This window comes from Chiloscyllium punctatum, chromosome 9 (genome assembly GCF_047496795.1).
Source record: "Chiloscyllium punctatum isolate Juve2018m chromosome 9, sChiPun1.3, whole genome shotgun sequence".
In the NCBI taxonomy this organism is placed as follows: Eukaryota; Metazoa; Chordata; class Chondrichthyes; order Orectolobiformes; family Hemiscylliidae; genus Chiloscyllium; species Chiloscyllium punctatum.
Window position 1 is genome coordinate 126,375,848 of NC_092747.1, and position 23,472 is coordinate 126,399,319.

Here is a 23,472-nt window from a genome sequence, read left to right on the forward strand (position 1 = left end):
ATAGCATTAGCCAGGAGTTGCTGGATGACTAACGTAGAGGCATTGCTACTATACCACCATGTTATTCAACAAACTGACAGAGAAAAAACTGACATTCTTCAGTCACCCATCCCATTCCAGGGTATTATATATTTTCTAATACGTGACAGCTTAAACTGTTTTCCTGTTGAGAGGGAAAGGGCGAGGGAGTGGGGAAGGAGGTAAAGGTGAGAAGAGGCCAGGAGGTGACTGGTCAGAGAACACAGAGTTGAGAGTGAATTTGGGAGAGACCAAAGGCAGGAGTGAAGTAGCATAAAGAGCAAAACCAAGAGGTGAGAGAGCACAGAGACTCACTTTAGGAAAGCTATCAAGGGTAGAAGAGTGAAAATCAAGCAGTGAATTCCAGACACCCTCCATGTAAAATCTTTTTCCTCACTAATCCTTCTGCCACTTAGCTTGAAGCTCTGGCCCCTGGGTTTTGAACTCTCTGCCAAGGGAAACAGGTTCCTCCTGTCTGTCTCTGCCCCCCACAGTTTTGTATCCCTCAATCATGTCACTTCTCAGCCTTCTCTATTCCATGGAATACAACCCCAACCTCTCCAATCTCTCCTCATAACTACAATTTGCCAGCCCTGGCAACATTCTGGTAAATCCTATCCGCTCTCTCTCCAAAGCAATTCCATCTTTCCCGTAATGTGGTGACCAGCCCCTCATACAATCCACCAGTTGTGGCCTCACCAGTGTCTTATACAGTTTCACCATTAGGTCCTTTCTTTTGTATTGTATGCCTCTGTTAATGAAGGACAGCTTTCCAAATGCCTTCTGTAAAACCTTATCCAGCCGTACTACCGCTTTCAGGGACCTCTCTACATGCACACCAAGATCTCTCACTTCATCTCCCCCTCTCAGTTTATGCCCATTTATTGTTTATTCCCTTTCACTGTTTGACCTCCCTAAATGCACGACCTCACACTTATCAGAGTTGAACTCCATCTACCACTATCCTGCCCACTCCAACCCATCTATATCATGGTGGAGCTTACAGCTCTGCCATACACTAGGCAGCCAGTTTTTATGTCATCTACAAACTTCCCAATAGTTTCCTCCCCACGTTCAAGTCCAAATCATTGATGTATAAAACAGATAGCAGGGATCCCAACACTGAGCCCTGTGGGACATCACTTAAAACAGCTCTCTATTCGCAACAGCAGCCATCGATCACTACCCTTTGTTTCCTGTTGCTGAGTCACTCAGGATCCAGTTGGACACATTGCCCTGGGTGCCATGGGCTTTGACTTTTTTGAGCAGTCTGCCATGTGGGACTGTCCCTTACTAAAAGCATCCACTGCACTGCCATCATTGATCCACCTCATCAGTACCTCCTTCACATTGTGGCTTAAACCCAGGATATGTAAAAGCAGTAATGAGACAACAGTCATTGTGGAAATTTGAGGGGAAGGAATTGGAACTTTTGACCCTCAGAACAGTCCAACAAACATCTTAACAATTACAATTTTTATTCATTGATTAAGTTGAAAACTTTGTGAAACAAAAGAGTACATAATACGTTTGTGGATTTATGTCCTCTGTGGATTTTGATCACCTAGAAACCATTAAAAGTAATTTATTTTCTTTTAGTTTACTGTTTCCTTGGTCTAATGTGATCAAGTTGTGACAGATAGAACCGGACAGAAGATTTCAATGTATTTTTCCTCTACTGGGTATACAGCATTATTCATGGGGTAAAAACAATGACTGCAGATGCTGAAAACCAAATACTGGAATAGTGGTGCTGGAAGAGCACAGCAGTTCAGGCAGCATCAAGGGCTTTTGCCCGAAACGTCGATTTTGCTGCTCCTTGGATGCTGCCTGAACTGCTGTGCTCTTCCAGCACCACTAATCCAGTATTATTCATGTGCCCAGGGTGATTTGAATAGGGAATGTGAGGAGGAAGGAGGAGAAAGTGAGGACTGCAGATGCTGCAGATCAGAGTCAAAAAGTGTGGCACTGGAAAAGCACAGCTGGTCCGAGAGAATCCGAGGAGCTCGAGAGGCAATGTTTCAGGTTTTAGCTCAAAAGAAGAGCTTATGCTTGAAACGTCGTCGCTCCTGCTGCTTGGAAGCTGACTGACCTGCTGTGCTTTTCCAGTGCCACACTTTTGGAATCTGATGAGGAACGCTTGGTGAACAGTTCCTTATGGTCACCCCAACCTTCACGTGTCCAGCAAAAACACATTCAGTATCTGCAGCCTTTCCACAGAATGCAGTTGCCTCCTCCTACCTTGCATCCTTGTCTGATTCTGAACATTGTGAATAAACGAAGACCAAAGACAAATCAGAAATTACCTGGGCCCAGTTTTCTCCTGTTTTAGTTTATTCTTGCTTATTTTATGAATTACGTAGTTGCAAGAGACCTTGCTGAGTTCTTCGGCAACTTTGTATAATCTGTGCAGAACGGCTTTAGTAAAATCATGTTTCATTGTAAAATCGTTATTCACTTACAGCTTTTGGGGTAAGAAGTCTGACTGACTTTTTTTACAATCCTTTTCATAAATTAGTTCAAGTACTTCATGGGTGAGTAAATAATATGACAAAATGCAAACTGTTATTAACCAGATTCACCAGGACACTGACAGGGGCTGGATAGATTATCTGTCTTGGACTTGAAAGGGTGAAAATAGCCTTGATATTTTTCTGTTGGACACTATCGTGTCCTGGCCATTGTTGTGAATATGAGGAAAAGAGATTTGGTTGCATCCCAGTCAACCCCAGTGTAATAATTCAGGAAAGAAAAAACATTCTATTTCCAGTGTAGTTAGAAAATAATGCAGAGTCTTGAAGCTTATCATTGTGTGGTGGATAGCATGACACTTTGCACCGATTTATCAATAATGGATAATTTCAACATTGTTTGAAATTGCTGCATAGTAAGTATATAGTTTTCAATATAACTGACTGGATGAAGGAAGGAAAGAATATCCTTTAATGGACTTCCTGGCTGCGCTTAACCAATTATGAGATGACTGTGGTTTTAACTGTTAGTCACATCTGAATCATTCTGCAATTAACAGACCATCAGTGATAAAACACTATAAAAGCCACAGGGAGAAAGCCAGAGACACAATTTCCTCTCTCAATCTTCAGTTGAGAACAGAATGATGAAGTGCCTTTGGTTTTCAGTTTTATTTATTGTACTTTATGTCACATTTTCTTCCGCTGTTCCACTACTTTCAGAAGTGGAGAAAAATGAGCAGGACTGGCAATTTGCAGAGGTATGGTGTGGAGTGCAATTATCAAAATCAAATTTGTGATCCCTTTAAGTTTAAACATTTTTTTCTTTCACAGCTAATATCAAGTTTAATAATGTGAATATTGATTTTTCTTGAAGACATATTTGAATAGATTTTACAAGCTTGAAGACAGTTCACCGAAGTTTGCAAGAAAGCTGGAAAACTATGTATCAAAGAGGTCCCTATCAGATAAGATTAAGAAAATGCAAGAATTCTTTGGTCTTCGGGTAACTGGAAATCTGGATTTGGCAACAATGGAAGTCATGGAAAAGCCTCGATGTGGAGTCCCTGATGTTGCTGAATACAATCTCTTTCCAAGAAAGATTAAATGGAAGAAAAACAATATCACATACAGGTAACAGTTTTTATAATATTTCATGACATTATTTCTGTGACTGATTGGGCCAAAACTTGCTCAAAAAAAGTGAGTGTTAATAGCATACATTATTATGAACAAATAAGTTGGCAATTTAATTGTGGATGCTCACATCATGCTACATTATCATCTGTCTTATGGAAATAGCATAATTGTTTTTTAAAGAATTTTCTGGATTTGTATGTGATGTACTGATTAAACTCACCGTCAAAAATTAAAGCTGATAATTCATAAGTATCCTAATAATTCTGGGATAATGTTAAGGAATTACTGCTCAATTTCAGTGTATATTTGACAGGAACAATTACATCTGTTCAGGCTCATTCATTCATGCAGTAAATTCTTCTTATCAAAGAATTGCTAAATTTGATTCTATTTCTTGAAATTCCGATGATTCCATTTTGTTTCTTTCCCCTTACCTGCTTGGTCCAACCTTTCCATTTCTTTTTTTGCCTTTTCTGGACCTGGTTCGGCTCTATGTCTTCCATTGTTCCTCTCATCCTTTCTCAGTTCTCAGCCCTATTGGTGGAAGAGGAAGATGGTCCTGACTGTTCACTGGTGTACCAGGCTCTCATTGCCATTGGTGTGACGTTACCATTTTCAACAACACATGATAGTTTTGAGTTTGAAGCAGGGACGTGTCTATCTGATTATATACTTTACAATGCCTTGCTGCATCAAGTTTTACTTCAGAATATTAAGCACAATATATCACTTCCTTTTCTTTTCAATACAGAATTCTAAACTATACTCCAGACATTTCATCCGTGGATGTGAATAAAGCAATTAAGAATGCATTTAAGATTTGGAGTGATGTCACACCTTTAAATTTCACAAAAATCTATGAAGGAGAAGCTGATATTATGATCGCTTTCGGAGCTCAAGGTATCAAAAGATTAATTTACTTTTGGTTAAGTTTGGAAATAAAGACCTCAATTATTTTGTATAACTCAAGACAAATAAGACACATACTTATCATGATTTAAATTTCTGTGAATATATGCACGCATTAAAAAATACAAACGGAGAAGCACTTTATGCATGTAAATATCTGACTGGCAAAGAGGTGTGGGAAAGGGGATTCTGTTTCTTGAGACACTGGCATTTATATTAAAATGAAAAATCTTTGTACCTTTGGGGCTGGCTCTAGGCTGGAAGCAAGCTGCCAGTAAGTCCGAGAGGAAAGGATAAATAGAATGGTTACAAGAGAACTTGAAGTGGAGGAAGGACTCCAGTATAAAAGGTCACATAAATAAGAGGCTGAAAATGGGGAAAAGTGAAGAGAGTGGGAGTTACAGTCAGAAATTGTGCTGTGCCCAGCACATACATGGGGTGTTATTAGGTGTGAATAATTAAAGCAGGAGAGAGATTTAAGAAATGTACGTGAGTAAAACAAATGGACAAATTAGGTGTGTAGGCTAAGTTAGTGTGTTTTAGATAGACATCAAAATGAACAGTAATGATTTAATAATCAGTGCGGGGAATTATAATGTAATAGCAATCACTACTAAATGGCTACAAGGGTGGCAAGACTGGGAATTAAATGAATGAATTGACAAATCTCTAAGAAAGTTAGGGGACATTGTAGCTGGGCAGGAATAGTGTGAAAGAAATTGTCTCAATGGTAAGTCAGGGTATAGTAAAAGATAAGCAGATAATGGAGGCTTTATGGGCTGAGTTAATCATCAGGAAAGTGTTGAAATGTTGTATATGTCTTATAGGAGCAGCTGCAACGTGGAGAAAACAAAGTATAAATCTAGACATGAGGGAAACTTGTAATGAGTTAGTGAGTTTACCTCCAGCAGAATGCACTGCACCTGATGCAGTGATGGTTATGTAGTCTCTCATAAGAAACTGGGTGTGGATGTTAGGCTACTGAAGAATCGAAGAGACATTTATCACACCTGAGAATAATGCGAAAACACTACACTGCTCAGGAGTGTCAGTAAGCTCTTAGGCTGCAACAGAGGATCATGCTTCAAGTGAGGTGAGATGGAATTTGAGATTGTTATAGGAGAAAGTGAGGACTGCAGATGCTAGTGATCAGAGAGGTTAGTGCTGGAAAAGCACAGCAGGTCAGGCAGCATCCGAGCAGCAGGAAAATTGATGTTTTGGGGATAAGCCCTTCATCAGGAAAAGTCCCTGATGAAGGGCTAGGACCTGAAACATTGATTCCACTGCTCCTCAGATGCTGCCTGACCTGCTGTGCTTTTCCAGCACCCCACTCTCGACTATGAGACTGTTATACCCTCCCGTAACATCCAAATTACAGCAATTGTATTATGAGTATGTAGGCATACTGACTGTAGGACACAACACAACATGTAACAAAGATAAGATGATTTCGATTCTCATAAGCAATCTACCGATATCAGCAAGATCGTGAAGATTTTGAGTGCGGCTGCAGCAATTCTGGACAAAAGTATTTCTTAAAACAAGCAAAGGTAAATATTGCATTAGACTATAATCTGAGATTGTAATCTGAGAATCTTTAAACCAGTAATATTAAGAGATACAGTACATGTTTCTCCTTCCTATCGGAAAGATGTTGTGAAACTTGAAAGGGTTCAGAAAAGATTTACAAGGATGTTGCCAGGGTTGGAGGATTTGAGCTATAGGGAGAGGCTGAACAGGCTGGGGCTGTTTTCCCTGGAGCATCAGAGGATGAGGGGTGACCTTCTAGAGATTTATAAAATCATGAGAGGCATGGATAGGATAAATAGACAAAGTCTTTTCCCTGGGGTTGGGGAGTCCAGAACTAGAGGGCATAGGTTTAGGGTGAGAGGGGAAAGATATAAAAGAGACCTAAGGGGCAATGTTTTCACGCAGAGGGTGATAGGTGTATGGAATGAGCTGCCAGAGGATGTGGTGGAGGCTGGTACAATTACAACATTTAAAAGGTTTCTGGATGGGTATATGAACAGGAAGGGTTTGGAGTGATATGGGCCGGGTGCTGGGAGGTGGATCTACATTAGGTTGGGATATCTGGTAGGCATGGACGGGTTGGACCAAAGGTCTGTTTCGATGCTGTACATCTCTATGACTCCATGATACTGACATGTGGAGTTAGCTTGCAGATTAGTCTACGTTTCATTGAATGGTGGAACATTCTGAAGGGGAGGACTAACCAGTTGCAGTGCCTAGGTTCTGAAGGTTGCGTTGTGGCTAGTGAGGTGCAATGGGGCATTCACACTGGGGCAGGTATCCTGAAAGTCGATAAGTGGATTGGCATTCTCCTACAGGATTGGCAGCGTGGGTCATTAAGTTCACAAATTGTTCACCTGATAGGGGTGTGAAGAGAAAATCGAAGAACATTGAAATGTTGGCATTTCAAGTTTATTTATCTTAAAATGTGTTGTAATTGGTATGTTACTAGCTAATCACAAACTCAGTATTAACTCTGCTGATTCTTTGTTCCATTATTTCCAGAACACGGTGATAGTTATCCCTTTGATGGAGCTGATGGATTATTGGCCCATGCTTTCCCCCCTGCAGCAGGCATTGGAGGTGACACACACTTCGATGAAGATGAGACCTGGACAATGGGGTCGAATGGTACATAAACTGACCAGAGTTATTAAAGTGATTCAGTAGAGAAAATGTGAAAAAATTAATTGGATGTTTCTATTTGAAGAGCTATTTATATAAGTTGGTAGCTGGTGATGTTAATGTTAGGAGTATTTTCCCCTTGCTTTAACTTAGGCCCATATACATGTAACCTTAATTTTTTGTCACCAAGAAATGTTATTGGATTAGAAATTTAGTAAAGCTTTTCAGTTTGACTGATATCTAATTCTAAATATTTGTCCAGTTACAATTGCTAATATGAAATTTTCTAAAAGTGTTATAAATGCTTTAAAGAATTGGGACATCTGAACCAATCCTATATAAGTGGAAGTATAGGATGCTTACATGGATTTCAGGATTTTAATTAATATGCTGGTCATATTCCATTTAAATAACATTCAGCTGTTTATTTATGGTAATGTTAAAAAGAGCAGCAGAGATAAATGTGTTGGAATTGATTTTAAACAGGCTGCTTTGTGATTGGTTCATTTAGGTTATAACTTGTTCCTTGTGGCTGCCCATGAATTTGGCCATGCCCTCGGACTGGCTCACTCTCGTGATCCAGGTGCGTTAATGTACCCGACCTACACATATACAAGTATGGATGAGTTTCGCCTTTCTTGGGACGATGTCAAGGGAATCCAGGCTCTGTATGGTAGGTTCACATCTCAAATATACACAGAAATATTGCTTCCTAAATAATATAGATTATTAAGGAATTGATCCTCTATCACTGCAATAACATCTTAAGATATTATTGCATTGTAAAAATGAATTATTTTTATAACAGTAATTTATTCACAATGAGCTAGACCATAACACTGTGAAAGATAGGTCATTTGGCAATCATCTATGATATGTTCCGTGGACAACATATGGAAACTCAAGAGAAATGATATAAATTTAATTCCTCCTTTTTCCCCACATACTACAGTTTTCCCGACGCCTTACAAATAAGTTTGAAGAAGTTTTCTTCCTCCTACCTGTTTAATACACTGGCTGTTCTCTCCAGGATAAATTCCCCTCTAGACTGATATTATCTGTAACCTCCAATCATTACATTGCTGTAAATCATAGACAGTAGAGTTGTCATTTAATGAGAATTCAATGTGAGTATTAATCTGCTTTAGTGTGTAACTACTAACACTGCCTTGAATACTTGTGTTGCACTGTTTAGTAATATGTGTGGTTACTTTAAATTAGGTAAATCAAATGAAGTCAATCCAAACCCCAGACCACCACCACCACAGACACCAGAGAAATGTAATCCAAACCTGTCCTTTGATGCAGTTGCTGGGCTTCGGGGAGAAATGATGTTTTTCAAAGACAGGTATTACAAGGTTTTGAATATACCACAATATTTTTATTGATGTTTATATTGATATAGTATTGATCTCTCTTGTTGGAAATGTTTTACCAAAGGTATTTGCAAATTATTTGGTGATCATTCCTGTCTTTTGACCTTCTCAGTCTTCAGTATGGTTTTTTTTGCCTGTAGTTCTGCAAACCTTAGGTTTCTGCTCTGTTGAGATCTAGAGAAATTATGACAATTCACATCAAAATACATCGTTGGATAAAACAATGAAAACCATTTCAGCCTGGCGAATGTGACATGGTCACAGTAGCTGGTTGTGGAATGAAAGCATTTAACAAGAGCCTAGACCGATTTCATCTTTTTGTCTGTCAGCTCAGGATGTCTCGTGGTGCTTTAGAGTGAATGAAGGGTAGTCACCATGATGAAGTAAGAGTGATATTCACACAACCTTGCCACCGGTATCCACCTAGCTTTGGGAAAGCGAAATCTTTTGAGACATGAGATGCACCTTGAAAATACATTATTTGAAAGCAAAATTTACAAATTGGTAATAGAAAGCATATGATATGACTTACCCATCCCTGAAGGTGTTGAGAGAGGTGGCAAGAAGGGCAAATACTTAGCCCTGGAAGGCAAGTCACCCCCTCTCCCACACCATCCAATTTCGGAGTGAGAAGATCCATGGCCAACCCTCTTGAGTGGCCATCAATCAAGTGATTGATTCATTATCATTTAAAGGCCTCAATTTGTCACCTACTCAAATTGTCTTTTTTTCCTCAAAAGGCTGGCTAATTTCCAAACTGAATAACCATGGCAACCAATGCAATGAATTGCTGGGGGCTGTCACTTGTCAGAGTCTGGAGGCAGTTGGGTAGAGGCAGGGTGAGGTCTGGAACCTAATACCCTCCCTTGCCCTTGTTTTTCAATAACACCACACTTCACATGAAGATTTCACACTACTGAATCCCACCAAGAAATCAGTTTGGACTCAGAAGATGATTGTATCTGAGGGGTGTCCAGCTTCTGACAACCCAGGTCACCCATGCCCAGGCTGAGGAAGGACCTCACCCTCCCTCCTGTGCCAGCTGTGTTTGTGTTGTTTGGTGGGAAATGGGTGATGTTCTCAAGTGTGGAGGTGACCTCACCTTAAACAAAAGAAAACAAATGGGACAAAGGTCACGTTAAATGCAGAGAATTTTTGATATATTGATATATTCGAATAAATCATTGTTATTCATTAGGTTTTTCTGGAGGAGAAATGTACAACTGCCTGAGGTTGAATTGACTTTAATTCGGTCATTCTGGCCAAAGTTACCTGCACGGATCGATGCGGCCTATGAAAACCAGGCGAGGGACTTCCTGGTTGTTATTAAAGGTTGGATCCTGTTACTTTTCTTTGCTAAAGAACATAGGAAAAGGATTCTGTGAGGATATAGTGCGAGAGGCTGAAGCTTGAGTTCATTTCATATCTTTAGCGTACATGTTTTGAGATTAGAATTCAGGAGAACCTGATTTTGAAATGATAATCTCCTTTAGGATTGGGTCTGTGGCAATGTATCATACCATATTCAGGGGGCTGAGCTTCCACAGTCAATAGAAACACTTTCCTCAAATTGTATGTCTTACAAAAAGAAATTAATGTGAGTGCATTATCAGAAGAGGATTAGCTGTCAAGTTTCTCAGGAGAAAGTGAGGACTGCAGATGCTGGAGATCAGAGTCTAGATTAGAGTGGTGATGGAAAAGCACAGCAGGTTAGTCAGCATCCGAGGAGCAGGAAAATCGACGTTTCGGGCAAGAGCCCTTCACCTGGAAGGTTCTCAGGTTTCTCAGTTGAGATGTGATGCGCACATAAGGAGATTGTAGGTTTGAAAAATGAACAACATTTATTAATGTGCAGATGCTAATCAATTTCCTGTAATCCCACAGGGAAAAAATACTGGGCCATCAATGGCTACGATATCATGCCGGGTTATCCAAAGTACATCTACCGATTGGGTATTCCGAAATCCGTCAGGAAAATCGATGCAGCTGTTCATATTGCGGAGACATCAAAGACTCTATTCTTTGCAGGAGACCAGTATTGGAGGTAACGGTTCATTCTCAACCTAAATATTCATCAATGTTTCTCATCGCCAACACATCACTGTTTACATAAAGAATGTGCGTCTCTTTCCAGTTATGATGAAAGGAAACGAGTGATGGATGAAGATTCCCCACGCCTGATAGCAGATGACTGGCCAGGAATCCCCGGGAGAGTGGATGCAGCATTTGCACAACATGGTAAACTTAAAAGCAAATAATCAATAAACTATTGAGATAGTCAAAGTATTTGCCCTCTGTTTTTCAGTTAAATGCAAAGATAAACTTTAACTGACTTTGCAATGAAAAAATGTAATTTTCTTGTGTAGAGTAATAACCGTACAAAGTTTTTTAATGTTCATTTAATTGACCCAATAAATACAGGAATCATACAGAGCAGAAAAGCTCCTGTTGATTCTGTCTATGTAGACATGGGATCTTAGTTTGGACAATACTATTTGGCTGTGCAATTAGGCCAAATGTTTTTGGTATAGCCACAGCTGTGAGTTGCTGTACAGTGACCCCTGCTGGAAAGTGTGAATTTGCATCTTTGCTTGAGTTTTTTTTGTCTGTGGATTGTCAAGTGGGACAAAATTGGATTTTATCCCAATGATTGTGCCAAACATCCATCTGAGATGATGCAAAGAATATGTTAATTTGATTGTGTAATTTTATGGGCTTTCCGAAGAGGAAAGAATTTTATTCAATCGGTTTGAGTTGAACTGAAATTCTGAACTCTAGACTAGAGCCATTTATATTATTCCTCATGTTTGTTTCAGTGTATGGGTAGAACTAAGAGCTATTCCATTTTGCAGGATATATTTATTTCTTCCATGGATCTACTGAGTTTCTATTCAACATCAGAGAGCAGCGAGTTCTTCAGGTGCACAGGATCAACCATTGGGTGGGCTGTTAGAGAGGGACGTATTCAAGATGATCTTCCCTGTCTTTACCTGATCCATCACCACATCAACAAAAACAATGATTTGCTGGACTTGCATTAACCACAAAACCATATGCGACAAATATAAGAAAAACTTCAAAGTATTTTTTAATGATTCTAGACAATACTGTTTTGAAGTATAATTCCAATTGTTATAAACAGATGTACTGTTTGAAATAATTTATTTCTAATGTTCAATGTTAGTCTAATGTTGAATGTTATACATGTTATTTATTATATTTCTATAGAACAGATTTAATTTACAAAATATTTTTAAATATTTTATGTTTTGATATTTATGCTGCAGTTCTGGTGTATGCGCAGAGCATTCATTGTCATGTGACAGAAGTATTTTTATTCAATATCTAATTATGTCATCCTGCATACTCTTGAATTACGTGCAGGGCTTTGTAACGAAAAATGGTTCATGAGTAAATGCAGTGTCAGAATATTGTAAATTGAGCCCCGTCATTTTCTTCAAATATGTTGTAAACAAAATTAAATGACGTGAAATTCATTTGCTGATGACTCCTGTTTGGTTTGTGTCACAACACACCTCAGCTTTATGCATGATGATGTTTTAAAAGTAAATAAAATGTGGAAATATTTCAGAATATGTTCAACCTCCTGTTCAAATGTTTAGACTCACATTCGGGCCCTAGGTCTAATACCATAAGAAGATAATGTAGAGGAGCAGAATTTGACCAGTTGGTTCATAGAGTCCGCTGTACCACTCAATCACAGCTGATGTGCTTCTCAATCCCTTTCTCCTGCCTTCATCCTTACCCATCAAGAACCTGTCCAACTCTCTGTCTTAAATACATTCAGTGACTTGGCAATGAATTTTACAGATTCCTCACCCTTCGGCTGAAGGAATTCCTCCTCTTCTCAGTCCATAAGACCATAAGACATAGGAGTGGAAGTAAGGCCATTCGGCCCATCAAGTCCACTCCGCCATTCAATAATGGCTGATGGGCATTTCAACTCCACTTACCTGCATTCTCCCCGTAGCCCTTAATTCCTCCAGACAACAAGAATCTATCAATCTCTGCCTTGAAGACATTTAGCGTCCCGGCCTCCACTGCACTCTGCGGCAATGAATTCCACAGGCCCACCACTCTCTGGCTGAAGAAATGTCTCTGCATTTCTGTACTGAATTTACCCCCTCTAATTCTAAGGCTGTGTCCACGGGTCCTAGTCTCCTCACCTAATCCTCAGCCGTTCCTCATATGTTAGACCTACCATTCCAGGGATCATCCGTGTGAATCTCCGCTGGACACGTTCCATTGCCAGTATGTCCTTCCTGAGGTGTGGGGAGCAAAACTGGACACAGTACTCCAAATGGGGCCTAACCAGAGCTTTATAAAGTCTCAGTAGCACAATGGTGCTTTTACATTCCAACCCTCTTGAGATAAGTGACAACATTGCATTCGCTTTCTTAATCACAGACTCGACCTGCATGTTGACCTTTAGAGAATCCTCGACTAGCACTCCCAGATCCCTTTGTACTTTGGCTTTACGAATTTTCTCACCGTTTAGAAAGTAGTCTGTGCTTTTATTCTTTTTGCCAAAGTGCAAGACCTGGCATTTGTTCACGTTGAATTCCATCAGCCATTTCCTGGACCACTCTCCCAAACTGTCTAGATCCTTCTGCAGCCTCCCCACTTCCTCAGTACTACCTGCCTGTCCACCTATCTTTGTATCATCGGCAAACTTCGCTAGAATGCCCCCAGTCCCTTCATCCAGATCATTAATATATAATGCGAACAGCTGTGGCCCCAACACTGAACCCTGCGGGACACTGCTCGTCACCGGCTGCCATTCTGAAAAAGAACCTTTTATCCCAACTCTCTGCCCTTCTGTTAGACAGCCAATCCTCAATCCATCCCAGTAGCTCACCTCGAACACCATGAGCCCTCACCTTGCTCAGCAGCCTCCTGTGTGGCACCTTATCAAAGGCCTTTTGGAAGTCTAGATAGACCACATCCACTGGGTTTCCCTGGTCTAACCTACTTGTCACCTTTTCAAAGAATACCAACAGGTTTGTCAGGCATGACCTCCCCTTACTAAATCCATGTTGACTTGTTCTAATCAGACTCTGCTCTTCTAAGAATTTAGAAACATCATCCTTAATGATGGATTCTAGAATTTTACCAACAACCAAGGTTAGGCTAATTGGCCTATAATTTTCCATCTTTTGTCTTGATCCTTTCTTGAACAATAGGGTTACAACAGCGATCTTCCAATCATCTGGGACTTTCCCTGACTCCAGTGACTCTTGAAAGATCTCAACCAATGCCTCCACTATTTCCTCAGCCACCTCTCTCAGAACTCTAGGATGTATCCCATCGGGGCCAGGAGATTTATCAATTTTAAGACTTTTTAGCTTTTCTAGCACTATCTCTTTTGTAATGCTCAACTCAGCCCCCTGACTCCCTTTAATTGTTGGGATATTACTCATGTCTTCCACTGTGAAGACTGACGCAAAGTACTTATTAAGTTCTCCTGCTATTTCCTTATCTCCCAACACTAGCCTTCCAGCATCAGTCTGAAGTGGCCCAATGTCTACTTTTGCCTGTCATTTGTTTCTTATGTATTGAAAGAAACTTTTACTATCATTTCTAATATTACTGGCTAGTCTACCTTCATATTTGATCCTCTCCTTTCTTATTCCTCTCTTTTTTATCCTCTGTTTATTTTTGCAGCCTTCCCAATCTTCTGATTTCCCACTGCTCTTGGCCACTTTATAGGATCTCTCTTTTTCTTTAATACATTTCCTGATTTCCTTTGTCAGCCATGGCTGTCTAATCCCTCCCTGGATAATCTTTCTTTTCTTGGGGATGAACCTCTGTACAGTGTCCTCAATTATACCCTAAAGGATCGTGCCATCACTCTGAGGCAGTGCCCTCAGGTCCTAGTCTCTCCGACTCATGGGAACATCTTCTCCATGTCCACTCTATCCAGGCCTCTCATTATTCTGTAAATTTCAATCAGATCCTCCCGCATCCTTCTAAACCCCACTGAGTATAAACCCAGAATCTTCAACTGCTCCTCACATGACAAATCCTTCATCCCTGGGATCATTCTTATAATCATTCTCTGGACCCCTTCCAATGCCACCACATCCTTCCTTTGATATGGGTTTTGCTAAATACCTCTGACACATTGCTGTTGTATTTCTCAGATAGTGTAAGCCCCCTGAATTGACACCGATACCGTCTTGTTGATTCTTTGAGGTAGAGGTGGCCAAATTTGTTAGCTATAGTAGTTTGCAGGATTGTGCTGGGTGTGTAGGTGTCTGCTAAGGCTGTTTTGTGTCCTGAAGGTCCTGCAGCAAGTAGGACATGATACCATAGATGTAAGGTTTGGATGTGTTACTGACTCAAATTTCCTCTGCTTGTGTTTTCTCTCTACTTCTGATGTGAACTTGCTTTAAAAAGAGGCAAACGCAATGGTGTACAAATGTCCTTCTGGCTCTCCTGATGAAGGGTTCCTGCGCGAAACATTGACTTTCCTGCTTCTTGGATGCTGCCTGACCTGCTGTGTTTTTCCAGCACCACTCTCATCTTGACTGTCGTCATGTGACCTCTACTGCGAGGCACGCATATTGCCAGCAGTTATCTTCAAAGGACTTCAACCAAGAACTCTGACTAACAGGGAGGTGATTCACTTTGGAAAATGGAACAAGACAAGGGAGTACTCAATGAGTACTCAGTGGAACAGAGGGATCTTGGGGAGCTTATCCATAGATCCCTGAAGATGGCAGGGCAGGTTAACCAGTAGATAAGGCAGTATATGGAATACTTGCCTTTACTGGTAATGGCATAGATTATAGGAGCAGGGAGATGGTTGGAGATGTTAGGCTGAGCCACTGCTGCAGTACTATGTGCAGTTCTGGCTGCCAAGCAAGAGGAAGGCTGTGATTGTACTGGAGAAGGTACAGAGGAGATTCATCGGGATATTGCCTGGGATGGGGTGCTTTAGCCAGGAAAAGAGGTTGGATAAGTTTGGGTTGTTTCTTTTAGAGCAGAGAAGGCTGAGAGAGGGCCTGTAATGTATTTATAAAAATGCATTACTTGGAAAATAATTTACAAAGTTGTGTCACAGAATATCTAATTATAATAACACTTACGGCAGTGATTAATGCTGAGAATACACATCAGTGGTTACTTTTAATAAATTCTAATAAATCCTGTCAGTCATTACTGTTTTTTTCTCGAGGGAACATCCACAAATGCCTGAGGTTCAGTTGGCTTTAATCAGACCATCCTGACCAGAGGTAGCTATAAGGATTGATGCTGTGTATTAAACTCTGGAGAGAGATTTCCTGGTTGTGATGAGAGGTTGAATATGTTACTTTTCTTTAATAAAGAAGAGTTGGATTCTGTGAGGATATAGAGTTGAAAGCAGCACTGAAGAAGGACAAAGGTTTCCTAGAACTGAAATACCTTTACATTTTAAAACATACAGAACATAGAAGAATACAGCGCAGTACAGGCCCTTTGGCCCTCGATGTTGCGCCGATCAAAGCCCACCTAACCTACACTAGCCCACTATCCTCCATATACCTATCCAATGCCCGTTTAAATGCCCATAAAGAGGGAGAGTCCACCACTGCTACTGGCAGGGCATTCCATGAACTCACGACCCGCTGAGTAAAGAATCTACCCCTAACATCTGTCCTATACCTACCACCCCTTAATTTAAAGCTATGCCCCCTCGTAATAGCTGACTCCATACACGGAAAAAGGTTCTCATGGTCAACCCTATCAAAACCCCTAATCATCTTGTACACCTCTATCAAGTCACCCCTAAACCTTCTTTTTTCCAATGAAAACAGCCCCAAGTGCCTCAGCCTTTCCTCATACGATCTTCCTACCATGCCAGGCAACATCCTGGTAAATTTCCTCTGCACCCGTTCCAGTGCCTCCACATCCTTCCTATAGTATGGCGACCAAAACTGCACACAATACTCCAGATGCGGCCGCACCAGAGTCTTATACAACTGCAACATGACCTCAGGACTCCGGAACTCAATTCCTCTACCAATAAAAGCCAGTACGCCATATGCCTTCTTCACCGCACTATTTACCTGGGTGGCAACTTTCAGAGATCTGTGTACATGGACACCAAGATCCCTCTGCTCATCCACACTACCAAGTATCCAACCATTAGCCCAGTACCCCATCTTTTTGTTACTCATACCAAAGTGAATCACCTCACACTTACCTACATTGAACTCCATTTGCCACCTTGCTGCCCAGCTCTGCAGCTTATCTATATCCCGCTGTAACCTGACACATCCTTCCTCACTGTCAACAACTCCACCGACTTTCGTATCATCCGCAAACTTGCTCACCCAACCTTCTAGCCCCTCCTCCAGGTCATTTGTAAAAATGACAAACAGCAATGGTCCCAAAACAGATCCTTGCGGAACACCGCTAGTAACTACACTCCAAGATGAACCTTTACCATCAACTACTACCCTCTGTCTTCTTCCAGCCAGCCAATTCCTAATCCAAACCTCCAACTCACCCTCAATGCCATACCTCCGTATTTTTTGCAGTAGCCCACCATGGGGAACCTTATCAAATGCCTTACTAAAATCCATATACACCACATCTACCGCTTTACCCTCGTCCACCTGCTTAGTCACCTTCTCGAAGAAGTCAATAAGGTTTGTGAGGCACGATCCGCCCTTCACAAAACCATGCTGACTATCCTTGATCACATTATTCCTATCCAGATGTTCATAAATCCTATCCCTTACAATTCTCTCTAAGACTTTGCCCACAACAGAAGTGAGGCTCACCGGCCTATAGTTACTAGGGTTATCCCTACTTCCCTTCTTGAACAAGGGAGCCACATTTGCTATCCTCCAGTCTTCTGGCACCATTCTTGTAGACAACGAGGACATAAAAATCGAGGCCAATGACTCTGCAATCTCCTCCCTTGCTTCCCAGAGAATCCTAGGATAAATGCCATCAGGCCCAGGGGACTTATCTATTTTCATCCTTTCCTGAATTTCCAACACCTCTTCCCTACGTAACTCAAAGCCGTCCATTCTAATTAATTGTGACTCAGTATTCACATCGGCAACAATGTCCTGTTCCTGAGTGAATACTGACGATAAGTATTCATTCAGTGTCTCCCCAATCTCTTCAGCCTCTACACGCAACTTCCCACTACTATCCTTGACTGGACCTATTCCTACCCTAGTCATTCTTTTATTCCTATGTTTCTAAACTGAAATTTGGGAGAACCTGCTTTGGAAATGATAACTTGTTTTTGAGATTGCACATTTGCTAATGTCTTATGCTGTGTGCAGGGGGATGGGCTTCATAAAATAATCAATGAGAGACAGAGAAACACTGAGAACCACAGGATCAAGTATAGGCTGTTTTGCCCTTCGAGACCGCACTGCCGCTCATTTAGCTCATGGCTATTCTATTGGAACACCACTTTTCCTCACTATCTCCAGGTTCCTTAATAGTATATCCTGTGGAAGTTTGTATAAAGCTTTAGTTACATCTCACTTAGAAAACTGCGTACAGTTTCAGTCTCTTTAACAAAGGAAAATTTGCTCAGTCACTAGTTCCGAGGCTCCTATCAATTTCTGAGTTGAACATGCTCAATGATTGAATTGTCACAAGCCTGCTGGGGAGGGAATGCCAATGTTTCACCATCCTCTGAGGTAAGACATATTCCTCTCTGCCTCTGTCTTAAATTTCCTCCATTATGTTGAAATGATGTTCCCTGGTTGTTGAATCACCAGCCAACGGAAATATCTTTCACTCAAACATGTGCACCATGGACTCTAAGAAATTTGTAAATTTCAGTGAGGTCATCTTGTGACCTTCAAAACTCAAGGGAATACCAGCCCAGATTCTTCAGTGTCTCCTCGTACAGTAATTTGGCTATTTCAGAGATTAATTGGGTGGCAAGTACATCTGTCCTTCATTAAGGAGACAGAAACTATACACAGTGTTCCAAGTGAAGTGTAACCAAAGCTTTATACAGCATCAACATGATTGTTTTCCTTTTGAATTCAAATCTCCTTAAAATAAATGAGTAACATCCCAAAAATTCAAGATCGTCGGGGGGGGGGTGGCGGGGGGTGGGGGGGCAGAGTTGAGTGTGGTGGCCATCACCTAGGAGAAGGTGCTAGAAAAATTGAAAGGTTTGAAGATGGATAAATCACTTGGATCAGATGGACTACACGCTATCTGAAAGAGATAGTGTTAGTGGTGATCATTCAGGAATCACTGGAGTCAGGCTGAGTCTCAGAGGACTGGGACATTGCTAATGTAATCCTCCCCCCCCCCCCCCCCCCATTTAAAAAGGGAGTGAGGCAAAAAGCAAGAAATTACAGACCGATTAGCCTAACCTCAGCCATGGGTAAGATCCTGTAATCCATTGTAAAGGATGAGATTTCTGAATATTTGGAAGTGCCTGATAAAATAAGACAAAGTCGGCTTGGCAACATCCAGGGGAGGTCATGCCTGACAAATCTGCTGGAATTATTTAAGCAAGTTAGACCAATGAGAGTCAATGGATGTAATCTACCTGGACATCCAGAAGGCCTTTGATAATGTGCTCCACAGGAGGCTGCTGAGTAAGATAAGGGCCCATGGTGTTAGAGGGAAGCTACTAGCATGGATAAAAGATTGGCTGTCTATCAGAAAGCAGAGAGTGGGGATAAAAGGGTCCTTCTCAGGATGGCAGTCAGTGACAAGTGGGGTTCCACAAAGCTCAGTGTTGGGACTACAACTTTTCACTTTATATATTAGCAAACAAAGCAAGGAACTGAGAACATTCTGGCTAAGTTTGCAGATGATACAAAGATAGGTAGAGGGTTCGGTAGGATTGAGGAGGTGGGGAGGCTGCAGAAGGATCTGGATAGGTTAGGAGAGTGGGCAAAAAGGAAATGGGTAGAATACAAAGTGGGAAAGTGTGAAGTCATGTGCCTTGGGAGGAAGAATAGAGGCATAGACTATTTTCTAAATGGGAGAAAATTCAGAAATGTGAAGTGCAAAGATACATGGGAGTCCCAATCCTGGATTCTCTTCAGATAAACTTGCAGATTGAGTCAGTAGTTAGGAAAGCGTATACAATGATGGCATTTGTTTTGAAGGGGCGAGAATATAAAAGCAGAGATGTACTTCTGAGGCTTTATAAGGCTCTGGTCAGACTACATTTAGAATATTGTGAACAAGTTTGGACCCCATATCTCTGGCCTGGAGTGGATCCAGAGGACGTTCACAAGAATGGTCCCAGGAATGAAAAGCTTAGCATATGAGGAATGTTTGAGAACTCTGGACCTGTACTCAGTTGAGTTTAGAAGGATAAGGGGGGGATTTAATCGAAATTTGTAGAATACAGAATAGACTGGATCGATTGGCTGTTGGGAAGATGTTCCATTGGTAGGAGAGACAAGGACACATGGGCACGGCTTTAGAGCTGAAGGAAGACCTTTTAGAACAGAGATGAGGAGAGACTCCTTCAGTCAGAGAGTGGGGAATCTGTGGAATGCATTATCACAGAAGGCTGTGGAGGCCAGGTCATTGAGTATGTTTAAGACTGAGATAGATAGGTACTTGGTTGTCGAGGGGCTGAAAGGTTACAGGGAGAAAGCTGGAGAATGGGGTTATCTATTTGTTCAGCTTGTCCAAATCCCCTTAAAGCTTCCTCGTACCCTATTCAAAATGTATTTTCCCACCCAGTTTGATGTCATCAACAAATTTGGTAAGATGAGAATATGTATCTGCATTCAAACTATTTCTGTAGATTGTGAATAGTTGGGGACCTCGGACTGACCTTTGGCACACCCCGTTAGTGATATCCCGCCAATCAGAGAATGGTCCACTTACTCCAACTCTGTGTCTTCTATGAATTAACTGTTACAACACAGGGTAAACCCTCCTACTTAACTTAACCCAGCAACACAGAAAAGATTTATCCTGTGCAGTAATCTGTGAAAATTCTAAAGGCCAAGAGCTAGTTAAAGTAAAAGTAACAACTTTACTTCTTCAAGTATAACAGAGAATGATTAACTAACAACTATTTACAACTCTTTCCTCTAACCTATCTTTTACTTTCCTTTCTATACTAAACCCCCAGACTAAGATTTACCAAAATTCAACTTTTCAAAAAAACCAGCCAGCTGTTGAATGTTCTTTTCTTCTTCTTAGGGATTTCTGCTTCGCAGGTCACTGATTGATAAAGGTACCTTGAAGAGAGCTATTCTCTCAGCAGTTTGCAGATGTCTTTGGCTTGGCAGTTATTGTTCCCAATTGTTCAACTTTCTCTGGTCTTATACCCCAAAGCATCAGATTGGGTCATTGGCTTTTAAGATTGTCAATATACTAAATTCAAACTTAATTGCAATTTTTTTGGGGGGTATAATGTAAACTGAGTGGACTAATTTGAAACTTATTTTGTCTCCAGGCAACCATCTACACTAACTGCTGGACCAAAAGGTTGCATTATATCTTTTTTCAGAACATTTGGTGCTGTTCTGTTGTTTTTAACTCTCTTAAAGGTACAATGCACACACATATTCATAACATAACGAATTGGCAATCTACGTTGTCAGTCATTTAATACGAATTTCTTGAAGCTTACTGAAAATCCAATTACACTGCATCGACTGGCTCCCCCTTGTCTATGCTACAAGTAAAATTTTCAAAAACCTTGAACTAATTTGTCAAACATGATTTCCCTTTCAGGAATCCAATTCCTGTTTTGTAGAAAAAGGAGTCAATGTAAGGGTGGTGTCAGGAAGGAGATGGGTTTTCAGCAGGTCACAAAATGCAGTGCTTATAGTCTCACATGAGATCAGGTTTCTGCATTGTTGGACCTGAAGAGGAACAGACTGACAGATCTGGAGATGTTAGAGTCTCCTGCTTTTAATAGGAGTGTGTGTTGTTATCCTGTTTGGTGCTGACTCTGCAAACATTTGCTTCTCTTGGGTTCTTGCAGTATAACATTTGTTGACTGAAGACTCTTTTAGTCAGGTGACGCATTCTGATTAATACTTTGATTGTCCACCTGTAATGATTTAGAAATCTGGAGTCATTGCAATAAAATGGGGAAATTGATAGGTAACTCACACCACCTTATGATGAACTGATATCTGGGATTTCAAACTTGGAGTCATAAATTCTGTACTTTAGTTTTTGAGTAAGTCTACAAGTAAAAACAGCTATGAATTTCAAAGATGCCTTCATTCTTGGGGTTCCTCTTGAGTGAAGGCGCTCTACCCACACTCACCTAACGAAGAATTTTCTGGAGATTTGAGATTTTTCCGGATCTATGTAGAAATTGCACCCGACCCTAACCAGAAATCTTAGCAGTCTTTCAGGTTCCATTTTAGAAGAAAGTTATTTCTGGAAGATTCCAAACATTACAGTTCATGATTTAAAGTTATGCCTACTGGGTACGACAAATTTTTGCAGTAGCTAAGGGGGTGAAGCAGTAATTCTATTACACAATAGAGTTCTGAAGTCAAATAACATTCGAAAAGAAGAAAATTCTCCACATCCTGGTAAATTTCTTCTGAACCCTCTCTAGATTAATAATATCCTTCTTATCGCAGGGATTACCAGAACTGGACACGATATTCCAGAATAGGCCTCATCAATATGCAATACAACCTCAACATGATATCCCAACTTGCACACTCAAAAGTATGAGCAATGAGGGCAAGTGTGTTAAACAGCTTAACCAGCCTGTCTACATATGATGCAAACTTCAAGGAGTTATTTACCTGAACTTCTCTGCTAAATGAAGAGGAGGAATGGTTTCAGTTAGAATGAGTGAGCTTGTGATTAGATGGAGGTGAAAAACATTGAAATGGTCAGCTCCTCAGGAAACCAGCTCCCATCCCCCTCCTATCCCCCTCCCATTCCCCCCTCCCATCCCCCTCCCAACCCTCTCCCATCCCCCTCCCAACCCTCTCCCATTCCCATCCCATCCAGTTACCATCCCCCTCCCAACCCTCTCCCATCCCCCTCCCATCCCTCTCCCATTCCCCTCCCATCCTTCTCCCATCCCTCTCATCCCCCTCCCAACTCTCTCCCATCCCCTTCCATCCAGCTCCCATCCCCCTCCCATCCCTCTCCCTTCCCCCTCCCAACCCTCTCCCATCCCCCTCCCATCCCCCTCCCATCCAGCTCCCATTCTCCTCCCATCCCCCTCCCATCCCCCTCCTAACCCTCTCCCATTCCCCTCCCATCCCCATCCCATCCCCTTCCCATTCCCTTCCCAACCCTCTCCCATTCCCCTCCCATCCCTCTCCCAACCCTCTCCCATCCCCCTCCCATCCCCCTCCCATCCCTCTCCCATTCCCCTCCCATTCCCATCTCATCCCCCTCCCATCCCTCTCCCATCCCCCTCATCCCTCTCCTATCCCCCTCCCATCCCTCTCCCATCCCTCTCCCATCCCTCTCCCATCCCTCTCCCATCCCTATCCCAACTGTCCTTTCCATATCTTACTGTGAGATATTACTCTGCAGAGGGTAAGCTCCTCTGGTTTCTCAGTTTCAATGTAGGTGGCGTTAACATTGGCTTTTGTGAGAAACAAAACTCACATATTAATAAATTTCAGTCCGAATCAAATTCTGAAGCAGGGAATTTTATTAATACGTACTTGCAAGAACAGGTGCCTAACAAGTAAGCACCTCAATCTGAGGGTTACATTCTGATTTATGCTGTTCAGCTACATCTCTCGGTCCTCCCCTTTCACCCCATTGGTTACTTTTGCTGTTGCGTGTAGCCTATCACAAGCCCTAGCTTCACTCCACCTTTGTCTAGCTTCTCTCCGCCTCTGTTTACTTCTCCCATTACTCTAAGCCTGTCGCCCCTAACTCTTACTTATCTCATTCCTTATATGTGACTATCCTGCCATAGTTTGCTGTCTTCA

At 41.5% G+C, this 23,472-nt stretch overlaps 1 protein-coding gene across 1 annotated transcript; it reads left to right on the plus strand.

Annotated features, from left to right (window-relative positions):
- The first annotated feature begins 3,133 nt into the window (after positions 1-3,133).
- On the plus strand, positions 3,134-11,669 carry LOC140481670 (collagenase 3-like). Its single transcript, XM_072578224.1, has 10 exons — positions 3,134-3,250; positions 3,367-3,623; positions 4,381-4,529; positions 7,074-7,199; positions 7,705-7,866; positions 8,415-8,541; positions 9,768-9,901; positions 10,454-10,613; positions 10,704-10,807; positions 11,422-11,669. Exons 1-10 carry the CDS (start codon positions 3,134-3,136, stop codon positions 11,520-11,522), a joined length of 1,437 nt encoding a protein of 478 aa, XP_072434325.1. The 3' UTR covers positions 11,523-11,669.
- Positions 11,670-23,472: the final 11,803 nt, after the last annotated feature.

Coding starts and splice junctions, on each gene's coding strand:
- LOC140481670 (XM_072578224.1), top strand. CDS start 3,134: ATGATGAAGTGCCTTTGGTTTTCAGTTTTATTTATTGTACTTTATGTC. Junction 3,251..3,366: donor AGGACTGGCAATTTGCAGAG/GTATGGTGTGGA, acceptor TTTTTCTTGAAG/ACATATTTGAATAGATTTTA. Junction 8,542..9,767: donor ATGATGTTTTTCAAAGACAG/GTATTACAAGGT, acceptor GTTATTCATTAG/GTTTTTCTGGAGGAGAAATG.